The sequence below is a fragment of the Hipposideros armiger genome, unplaced genomic scaffold (assembly GCF_001890085.2).
Source record: "Hipposideros armiger isolate ML-2016 unplaced genomic scaffold, ASM189008v1 scaffold_385, whole genome shotgun sequence".
Classification (NCBI taxonomy): Eukaryota; Metazoa; Chordata; class Mammalia; order Chiroptera; family Hipposideridae; genus Hipposideros; species Hipposideros armiger.
Window position 1 is genome coordinate 324,428 of NW_017731735.1, and position 10,841 is coordinate 335,268.

The 10,841-nt window shown below is 49.3% G+C and overlaps 2 protein-coding genes across 2 annotated transcripts in view; one reads left to right on the forward strand and one right to left on the reverse strand.

Moving 5' to 3' along the window:
* CHMP4A (charged multivesicular body protein 4A) overlaps positions 1 to 4,799 on the forward strand; it is a 5,680-nt gene extending 881 nt beyond the window's left edge. Inside the window, exons 2-4 of the mRNA XM_019663091.1 lie at positions 3,595 to 3,709; positions 3,880 to 4,015; positions 4,439 to 4,799. Of these exons, the coding sequence (XP_019518636.1) occupies positions 3,620 to 3,709; positions 3,880 to 4,015; positions 4,439 to 4,497 (285 nt within the window). The 5' untranslated portion in view covers positions 3,595 to 3,619 and the 3' untranslated portion in view covers positions 4,498 to 4,799. The remainder of the gene's footprint in view (positions 1 to 3,594; positions 3,710 to 3,879; positions 4,016 to 4,438) is intronic.
* Positions 4,800 to 6,061: 1,262 nt separating this feature from the next.
* On the reverse strand, positions 6,062 to 10,606 carry TSSK4 (testis specific serine kinase 4). Its single transcript, XM_019663087.1, has 4 exons — positions 8,122 to 10,606; positions 7,561 to 7,775; positions 6,781 to 7,162; positions 6,062 to 6,346 (listed from the first exon to the last, which is right to left on the reverse strand). Exons 1-4 carry the CDS (start codon positions 8,344 to 8,346, stop codon positions 6,164 to 6,166), a joined length of 1,005 nt encoding a protein of 334 aa, XP_019518632.1. The 5' UTR covers positions 8,347 to 10,606; the 3' UTR covers positions 6,062 to 6,163.
* Positions 10,607 to 10,841: the final 235 nt, after the last annotated feature.

Here is a 10,841-nt window from a genome sequence, read left to right on the forward strand (position 1 = left end):
AGGGCAGTGTCACTGGCCCTCATATGTGGGATCCGAACCGGGGCCCTCTGGCGTCCCAAGCCAGTTCTTAACCATCGTGCCACTCGGCCGGCCCGGGAGTTGCCTTTTTATATAATCAAAAGTGAAGCAGGTGCTTTTAAGAGGAGCCCATGAATTTGAAGCTGGTGGTTCCCATCACGTTTGAAGTGGCCTTCTTGGTGCCTATTGATGATGTCACCGTGGTGCCCCAAGAACGGATTGGCCAAGGCTGGTGGTCTCTGAATGATGAGATGGCACCCTCCCAGGATCAAGTGGAAGTATACTGTGGGGCAGAGGCCAGGGTCACGATGAGTAGTCTCCGCCGACTCTTCCGGAGGGGTGAGCCTGGGCAAGGCTGGTTGGCTGGGAGGCGCTGGCTGCAGGGGATGAAGGGAGACCAGGCTCTAGGCAGGGGAGAGACCCAGGAGACGAGTTGTCCCAAAACCCTGGCGATGGCAAAGCGAGGCTTTCTCCAGTGCCAGGAGGCACACTGCCTTGTCAAGGAGCCTGGCTCTGTGCCTGCCTGCCTTCCTCCACCCCAGAAGGAAGCGCTCAAGGTGGGGAAGGGGATCTGAGTGGAGAGTGTGCTGGCTCTCACTTTTAGGCTTGGGGGACGAGTTTCCAGTCCTTACTTGATGCTGGGCAAGAGGGAATCTGATATGACGAAGAAAGGGGCTCCTATCAAAGCTCCTATCTGGTGGGGGAAGATGAGCAAAAACTGTCATTTAAAGTAGAGTGTAGGGCTGGCCTAGTTAAGGGCTCAGCTGGTTAAGAGCTTGCTTGGGAACGCCAGTTCTGAGCAGCAGGGCTGCGGTTCGGATCCCACATTGAGGGACAGTGACGCTCGCCCTCTACAGCTAAGATGATGAACAACAGCTCAACCTAGAGCTGGGCTGCTGTGAGTCGCCGGCGACGGCACAGGCCACAGCGGGGCTGCAGTGGCCTGCCGTGAGCTATCGTGAGTGGCTGGCAGCCAGCGTGAGCAGCCGGCAGCTGGTGTGAGCTACCGGGAGCCGCTGTGAGCAGCCGACCAACGACCGGTGACTGATTGCCTCACCCAGGAAGAGCATAATGATCATACCAACGTGGGCCAGTGAAGCGACATCCTCCACAACTAGACTGAAGAACAAAAACATCAATTTGTCTACCTGTCTTCCCCTTCCCTGATTCCCCAATGCTGTTCCCCTTCCCCCAATTCCCCAATAAAATCTTTTAGAAGAAAAGGAAGGAAGGAAGGAAGGAAGGAAGGAAGGAAGGAAGGAAGGAAGGAAGGAAGGAAGGAAGGAAGGAAGAGAAAGAGTGTAGCACTCCATGATGGAGATGTTCCTGAAAACCAGGGAGCACAGATGAAGCAGGCGTCAGGAGTCCAGAAGACTAGAAGTATGCCAGGTGGAGAATTGAGGTACCCCAGGAAAAGGTAACTGTGTGTGCAGAACAGGCAGGAAAGAGGATGGTATATTTAGGGGAAAGAGAAGTTCTGGTTGCTGTGTACTGAAAGGGAAAAGAAAAATAGATGTGTGAGTGGAGAGGTAATCAAGGGCCAGATCATGAAGGACCTTGTACGTCTCATTTAAAAAGTTTTGGGGCCGGCCGAGTGGCGCAATGGTTAGGAGCTGGCTTGGGACACCAGAGGGCCCCGGTTCGGATCCCACATATGAGGGCCAGTGACACTGCCCTCCACAGCTAAGATGCTGAACAACAGCTCAACCTGGAGCTGGGCTGCCGTGAGTTGTTGGCGATGGCGTAGGCTGCAGCCCCTGTGGCAGTGGGTTGCCATGGGCTACCGTGTGTAGCCGGCAGCCAGCGTGAGTGGCCAGCAGCTGCAGTGAGTGGCCATCCAGAGGGCAGGGACTGATCTGCCTCGCCCAGGAAGAGCGCGATGGTGCCAACTTGGGCCAGTGAAGCGATGTCCTCCACAACTAGACTGAAGAACAAAAAGAACAGCAACTTGTCTGTTCCCCTTCCCCCAATTCCCCAGCGCTGTTCCCATCCCCCCAATTCCCCAATTAAAAAAAATAAAAAATAAATAAAAAGTTTTGGATTTTATCCTGTAGGCAATGCAGAGTATGGAAGGATTTTAGGCAGGCAAGGGCCATCAGATTTGGGCGGGGCAGGGAGGAGGATAACTCTGTTAGAAGTACAGAAGAGGAAAGGAAAATCGAGATAAGGTTTTATTTCTCCAGCCTCCTGTGCCTCCTTCAATTTGAACCTGTGGACCTCGGGCATCTCCTAGAATAGCAAGGGAATAATAATTACAAAAAGTGACTGAATTCTGGTTGTGATAATGGGGAGGCTATGCATGTGTGGGTGCAGGGAGGATATGGGAAATCTCTGTAACTTCTACTCAGTTGTGCTGTGAACCTAAAACTGCTCTAAGAAATAAAGCCTATAAATTTAAAAAGAAAAAAGACTGGATATTACTTGAAAGGCAGCTTGGAATAGCAAAGGAATCCTGGTTTTGGAAGTCATACTGCCACATTTCAATTACTACTCAATCTCTTACTAGTGATTTTTGACAAAAAAAAAAATAGCATCTTCATGCCTGTTTTCACATTTGTAAAGTGAAGATAGTGCACTCATTGTAGAGAGTCATTTTGGGATTAAAATAACACAGTCAAGGGGCTGGCCGAGTGACTCAGTTGGTTAAGAGCTCACTCAAGAGTGCAAGCTCTGAGCAACAGGGTCGCCGGTTCGATTCCCAAGCTGAGCTGCTGCTGAGCTGCCAACAGGTGGCAGGATGGCTCAGCTAAAAAAAATAAATAAAAAATAAAATAACACAGTCAAGTGCCTAGTACATATTATGCACTCTGTGCTTGCTGGGTAATTTTTTTCCTTCATACAATGTGGGCCTGCTCCATTGGACTCCAGGAAAAAAGAAGGAGCCAACCCCTGAAGAAAAGGCACCAATAGGAAGGGCCCAGGTGGGAAGCAGGGGCTTCTGCCTATGATGTTCACGGTGTGGCCGGGTCAGCTGCCCTACAGGCTTTGTGGAGGAAGAAAAGATTGGAACAGCAGCTGGCACAAACTGATGGGACATTATTCACCCTGGAGTTTCTACATGAGGCCATTGAGAATGCCACCAGTGCAGAAGTGCTTTGAACCATGGAGCTAGCTGTCCATGGCATGAGGAAAGCCTACCAGGACATGTGGGTAAGGGGGAAGGGGCAAAGGGGGCCCAGGCCTGGGGGAGAGTAGCTTGGTATTGTATTTTAAATCTTAAAACTTCTCAGACTGTGAATTTACAATATAAATGTAAACTTATGGTGGCTAGACCTCTGTCAGCCTCCTTGCTTCCTACAAGAATATCTCTTTGCTGGCTGGGGCATTCTAGCAAAGGAAGACGATTTCCCTAATTTTTAAAGATCCTTCAAGGAAGGGAGTACAACTTATCCCACCCAATGTGGGTTCTTGCCATTTCTCAGCCCAGACTTGGAACATTAGTTTTCCAGGGATCTCTTCTACCCAGTAGCCATGGATTTATCAGTCTGAGACCACAGACTGGAGGAGCTCCATTCATGTGAGATGAAAAAATCAGGGAGGTTGTTGCCTGATTTTTTTGTCTATATATCTTCTCAGGGACATTGACAAGGTAGATGAACAGATGGCTGACATCACAGAACAACTGGAGGTGGCTCAGCAGATCTCTGATGCCATTTCTCGGCCTGTGTGCTTTGGAGATCATGTGGATGAGGTGATTGGGAGTGAGGGGTCAGGAAGTCTTAACGAAAGCATGGGACCCGCCAAAAGCAACGCCCAAGAGAATTGTGGGGCAGGTTTGTGGGGAGACTCCAGAAGTGGTATATTTTTGGAAGCAGAGGTTTCCATTCTTCATCTTGAGCAGTCTTATCATCCCTTATCCAGGATGAACTGTCAGAGGAGCTAAAGGAACTGGAGCAGGAGGAACTGGCCCGGGAGTTGTTACATGTAGGCGACAAGGAGGAAGAACCCCCAGTCAAACTGGCCCATGTACCCTCTACACAGCTGCCTGCAGGACCAGGTACCCAGGGTTGTTCTACTGTCTCAAGGACTTGAGAGGGTGGGATAGATATGGGGAGAGGTATTCCTTGTCCATCCTACCTCAAACAAACCAGGCAGAGAGGGATGCTGCTACAGTTGCGCACGTTTTTTACTGCATAAGGGCACTTGGTTAAAGGGGAATGGGGACTGAAATCCAGCCTGTGCTCCACTCAGCAAGCGCATACCCTGGTTTAGGGCTGCAAATGCTGGGAGAAAGAGACATCTTTTTCCAATTTGCACAAAAGTACTACGGGATTAGCAGCAGCCCAACAAGCAGAAGGACCTTTAGGTTCTTTTATGAGGAGACATAATTCAGCAGGTTCTGAATGTTGTGGCAGAGGGTGGTTGGAAGGTGCTGAGGCTTAACACGTCTTTCTTTCTCTGGGTATCTTTGTCCTGAAAGCTCCCGAAGCGGATGAAGATGATGAAGCACTAAAACAGTTGGATGAGTGGGTATCCTGATGAGTCTGGGCTTATCTTCCAGATGCTGCCCTCAATGGCCTCTTTTCCTTAAGTGCCAAGTGCTGAGCTAAAGGAACATAGCCTTTTTGGGAGGCCCTGCTGAGAGTGGTGGTGTAACCCTGCCTGAGAAAAAGGGTCTGTTGCCCTACCATCCCTGGCTCAACTCTGAAGAAGAGGGATCTTGGTGCAGGAGGAGCCCCTGGGCTCCCTTCATTTTGATAGCAGTTACAGTGCTCTTGTTCTCAATAAAATTTGGCAGATGGAACCCTAGTGCTTACACTGCACCTGAAACTCTCTCCCTGGCCCTTGGAGCTTTGTTTCAAGCAATGAATAATAACGGGAGTAATGAAAGGGCATTGGAACATAGAACAAATGGAGTTTCCAATATCTTACCTGGTAGATTCCAGGCAGATACTGTTTCATCTTTATAGTGGGTTTATCCTAGAATTACCTAGTGCTGAGGTTGAAGAAACTGCCATCTATTACTTAGCTCAGAACCATGTGGAGCTGTCTCTGAGTCTTCCCTCATCTCTTTCCTCCAATCAGCCTCCGCCAAGACAGCCCTATAATTCACTACCTATTTTTCTTTGTTTTAAAGATTTTATTGGTGAATTGGGGGAGGGAAACAGACAAGTTGCTGTCCTTTTGTTCTTCAGTCTAGTTGTGGAGAACGTCGCTTCACTGGCCCATGTTGGTATTATCATTGCGCTCTTCCCGAGTGAGGCAGTCGCTCGCTGGCCATTGCACCGCTGCTCATGGCGGCTCACGGCAGCTCACAAAAGCTCATGCCGGCTGCCGGCCAGCCCCACTGCAGCCTACGCCATCGCCGGCAACTCACAGCAGCCCAGCTCCAGGTCGAGCTGTTGTTCTCTGTCTTAGCTGTAGAGGGCACAGCGTCAATGCCCCACATGTGAGATCCGAACCCAGGCCCTGCTGCTCAGAGCTGGCGTCCCAAGCCAACTCTTAACCAATGAGCCACTTGGCTGGCCCCCATTTTCCTTTTGCAAAGCCAATTTCCAAGGACAGGGAGGGCGAACACAGAGATAAAGGGGGCAAGTAGCTTTCCTTTATCTAGAACCTGTAATTAATAGGCTTGGTTTGTACCATGCCCCCTGTGTCTAGGAGCAATAATGTGAGGGGCCATGGTTCACTGGGATTGTTTCAAGGTGATTAAGGTGGCATTTGGAGGAACAGAAGGAACCAAGGTACTTCACACATCCTGATACCCATTTCTAAAAAAAACAAACAGTGCCGTCCCTTCGTACTATAGACAGAGGCAGAGCCATAACCAGAGTAACCAGGGCCTCTACCCTGCGGCTTGAACATTTAGTGTGCAAAGAGAAGTAAAATGATGAGCATGTGCTTAGCTGGAATAATGAAGCTGCCCTCAAGCAGGTGTTCATCTGAGCACCCTTTCCCCCGAGGGCCACATATGAGCTACACTGTGAATTAGAATATGGACTTAACAGGTGTCAAGATTACTGTTACAGGTTCTGGGAAGAAATCCACCTCCCTGTTACCTTCATCAGTGTTCCCTGCCAAAAGAATGTCTTTTGACCCCAGCTGATGAAACTAAATCAGAATTAGATTTATTTTTGGTATAAAAGATTTTTAGCCCCAAACCCTCCTGCTTTGCTTCTCTCTCAACCCCCTTCCTCAGCCACTTTTAGGTATTGATTTCCGAGGATTGGTGACGATTCATGGTGCTGGACCTCTGGCACATAGCTTCGAGCAGCCTGATCTCATGGGTGGGTTGCTCAAGCTGGAACTTGAGCACCCAGGGATTCTTGATGATGTCCAGGATGGTGGCACGCTTGGTAGCTTGGCGTAGCATCTGGAGGACCAGGCTCTAAGGCAGGGGAGAGAGAGGTCTTGGCCTGAGCCTCCCATTGTGCCACACAGGCAATGAGCAGGGGACCTAAGAAAGAAGCAGGATAGCCCATCACACCACTCTGATGGAAGGGGTTGTGGCCCTGATCTCCTGAAGAGCCAGGTATTTAACTCCCTGGAGGGGAGGGGAAGGATGGGCTCCTTGGGGGAATCTCTTGCATAATCCCCATCTGGCCTAAAGAGGTAGAAGCTGAAACCTGCTTACCATTCACATCTAAGGTACAAAGCCCAGTGGTTGGCCCTTTAAGCCCTCCCCACTTTTCTAGGGCAGGGGCTAGAGTGTGAGATGGCTCTGGTAGGGAAGAGCCTTTCCCAGGGTTGGGAGGCCTACATTGGGTTCCCTCCATGTGTCATCCCTGAGGTCTCAGCCCTCCTGGGGGAGCCAGCCAGCACCTTGCACTCCTGGGAGATGGAGTAGTTAGGCGGGAAAGTGACCTCCTTCTGAGTCTCTTTCAGCAGCTTCTTGAGATTGGTGTCATCGAAGGGCAGATGGGCGACCACTAGAGTGTAAAGGATGACGCCCATGCTCCAGGTGTCAGACAGGAAAGGGTTGTAGGGCAAGCCTAACAAGATCTCCGGGCAAGCATAAGCAAAGCTGCCACAGTAGGTCTGGCTAAGATGGGCAAAGCAGTTCACTTGGCGGTAAGAAGATCTACTACGCAAAGCCTGGTTAGAAGGCACCATCTTGGCGAAGCCAAAGTCCGATATCTTCACATTCTCCCGCTTGTCCAGCAATAGGTTCTCCAACTTTAAGTCCCTACCAGCAGCAGAAAGGCTGGGGGTCAGGGAGAGGGCTTAGTATTAGACCCAGAGCTGAAGGGCCAGGGGTCAAAGGCTAGAGATGAGGCAAGGCATAGTGGAAAAGAGATGCCATTATGAGAACACAAGATAGAGAGGAAGGAAAGCCATGGAGTTGTGAGCAGAGCCCAAAGAGGAGAGAAGATGGTACCCGAAGACCCCTGGGAGCTCACCATTATATTTCATAAAGTGCTCTGCTCACAGTGGATACTTAATAAATGTTATTGACCAGATGACTAACATGAGAGTTGATGAATGGGCCTAGATACTGAGGAGGGAGGTTAAGGGAGGAAAAAAACAGGGCCGAAAATGGGAGATGTGCATAAAACCCCCTCGAGAGCCCAAAGGCCCCAGTCTGGGTGGCAGCACCCTCACCGGTGCACGATGCCCTTGCTGTGCAGGTAGGCGATGCCCAGGGACATCTGGGAGAACCACTTGCCAGCAACGGGCTCAGAGCATGCCCCGTGGCGCTGGATCCATTCCAGGACATCACCATGCTGAGCCAGCTCCAAAATGATGTACACTCGGGATGTGGTCTCGATGGCCTGATAGAAGTTGATGAGGCACTTGTGCCGCAGGACCTTCATTACCTGGCCCCAGAAGAGGGACCCATCAAACCTGGGAAGGGAGAACCCTGGCTGCACTCCCAGCCTTCCTACTCTCTCCCACTGCAACTTTTTCAGAACTTTGCAACAGGATCAAACCCGAGGGCTGGTGGCCTGTGGGCAAACCCTGTGCTTTGCACTGTAACTTTTTGAGGTGCTGGAGGTAAATGGGTAGGGGGAAAGAAGTTGAATTTACACCAAGTAATTTTCCTAGCTGCTTAGTGAGACATTCAGTTCTGGTTTGGGGGTTTCTGGCCCCACGCTCTCCTAACCATACCCCTTCTGAGAAACCTTAAGCAACTTGGTACCAGTCCCGTCTTCCCTTTCCAACCTGTATCTCACGGGGCAGGAACTTGTTAAGATAGTCCTCAGAAGCCTTCTTCTTTGAGATGATCTTGACAGCCACCATGATCTTCTGCTTTGTGTAGTAAGCCTCATACACCATCCCATAGGAACCACTGCCGATGACCTTGCCCACCTCATAACCATACTCCTCCATAACAGAGCGGTAGGTTGAGGTGGGTGGTGCTACCTCCTGGGTGTCTTCCTTCCCCATGGTGTTGGACTTGCTGAGAGCAGGGAGGTTTGCTACTTAAAAGCCTCCTGTCTGCTCAGAAAGCCAACACCTCGAGCCACTGAGGACTAGGGTACCAAAGTGAAGTTAGTCTCCAAATGCTTGCCTGTGTGGTCACACAAATCTGGGATGCTGGGTTCAGCTCTCCACTAGGAAATCGGAAGGGGAAGAAGGGAGTTCTTTTTGTGGACACTGGCTGTTGTTACTTCTTTCTCCTCTTGGTTACGGAACTCCCCAAGGCCCCATGTTCCGCACACATCACAATTCACCTTCTATCCACCACTGGTCACAAGGCTTTGAGAATAAAGTGTGGTTTAGAATATATTCATTACAGGAGGCACCTTTGCAATCTGGTGAGTCTCCCTCTATAGATCTGGTCCCTTCATTCATGTTTATTGAGCACCTACTATGTGCCAGGCAGTGTGCTGAATACTGGGATAAAATGTGCTCCTAGAATTTATAATCCAACATAGGAAACACAAGTGTGAGAATCAGAGCATTGCAAGGTATTGTAGAAGCATATTCTAAGGAATCTAACTTTAAAATTCTTTTTTTTTTTTCAAATTGAGCTAGGCTTAGTTGGGTGGTTCATCTGGTGGTCTCATCTCAGCTGGGATGGTTTCTGCTGCATAGTCTCTTTAACCAGCAGACTAGCCTGAGTTCCCTAACACAGTGGCGGTGAATTTCAAGAGAAATGAAAAAGCACAAGTTGCATGACCATTTGAGGCTTGGCTCCAGAATCATAAAGCATCACTTCCATACCTTTACGAGTAAAGACATTTACAAGGTTACAAGGATCACTCAGCTTGAAGGGGTGGAGAAATGAAGCCCACCTCTTTGAAATGCATTCTTATCCTTGAAATGCATTATTTTTGCTTTCATGAACCTGAACTCTACTTCACCCTTAAGTCCAAGGCATAAATCTGACTTTATTCTCATTTAAAACCATGTCTCCTCATTCTCCTCAGGATTAAGTCCAAATTCTCTTATGTGGCTTCTAGATACCCTGCATACCTTTCCAATTTTACCTTCTAACATACACACAATGCTCCTAACAGAATTGCTTTTCCTTATTGTTCCCTCTGTTCTGACAAACTCTTGCTCTCCCTTCAGGACTTAACTGCTGAATTGTTTTAAGGAAGCCTTGACTGACTGCTCAAGCCCAAATTAGATGTTCCTCTCTCCTGGATGCTCCCACAGCCACAATACTTTCTCTGTCACAGCACCTACCATCGTGTCTATAATTACTTTTCCAGCCTGCATTTTCCACTAAGCTATAAGGGAGGTCAACTGAGGGAGATGAAGTCAGAGGTTTGAGAAGAATGGGTTGTGGAGAATGCTAGAGCTGACTTGGAAAACGAGCAGGATCACAGGGGCAACTTTGAGGGACCAATTGAGGTTGGAGAACAAAATTTAGACACATGATCTTAACACTATGATGTGTTAAGCATTCTGGGTGTATAGGTGCTTCCATATTGACAGATGGATTAACCCAAGATTAAGGTTTCACTTGGCAACTGCAATGAAAGAATAATGGGAGAGAGGCATCAAGAACACAGGCAAGAATGTGGCTGAAATGATGGAATGCAGAATCTAAGCTGCATGGGTTAGGAAGACAAGCTGGAAAAAGGCCAAAGGAGCAGGGGGAGGGGCTGCAGGTCTCAGTGAAATGGAAAAACAAATTTGGTGGGAATGACAGGACAAAAGGTTGTAGCATAGAGGGTTGTCTGGATTTAAGATTTGGGGGGAGGGGCTGGGGCATACAGAGGAAAAACAAGGGAAGAATCAGATTTCTTGTATCTTACATCTTCCAAAACAAAACAAAAACTCCAACAGGTTATGCCATAGGCTACTGATAAATTCCCATTTACTGACAGCCTGACCTAGCTGGCAAGATGGCTCCAAAGTCCTGCTGGAACCCAGATCTAGATGAGCACTTGTCTAGGGCACACCTGTGGTAAGGAGCCACACCCAGCCCTGCTTACCTTCTGCTCCCCCAGATAAGTAGCTGGCTCCCAGGTAGCTTGGTGGCAGCTCTGTTCTCATTATGTACAGAGGATAAATGAGTTCATTCAAGGAACATGTATTAATTTGCTTACTACATACAAAAGCACTGCTAGGTCCTGAGGATACCAAGATGGATAAATTATAGTCTTCCTGTGAGGCGTTAGCAATTTCTAAGGGAGACAGACATATAAAAAGTAAAATAAGGGCCAGATGAGTGGCGCGTTGGTTAAGAGCTAGCTTGGGACACCAGCTCTGAGCAGCAGGGCCCCGGTTCGGGTCCCACATGAGGGCCAGTGACACTGCCCTCTACAGCTAAGATGGTGAACAATAGCTCGACCTGGAGCTGGGCTGCCATGAGTCGCCGGTGACAGCATAGGCTGCAGCCCCTGCTGCAGTGGGCTGCCATAAGCTACCGTGAGTGGCCAGCAGCCAGCGTGAGCAGCCCGCAGCCGGCGACTGATCTGCCTCAC

Coding starts and splice junctions, on each gene's coding strand:
- TSSK4 (XM_019663087.1), bottom strand. CDS start 8,346: ATGGGGAAGGAAGACACCCAGGAGGTAGCACCACCCACCTCAACCTAC. Junction 7,776..8,121: donor TCCTGCCCCGTGAGATACAG/GTTGGAAAGGGA, acceptor TTCTGGGGCCAG/GTAATGAAGGTCCTGCGGCA. Junction 7,163..7,560: donor AGCAAGGGCATCGTGCACCG/GTGAGGGTGCTG, acceptor CCTGACCCCCAG/CCTTTCTGCTGCTGGTAGGG.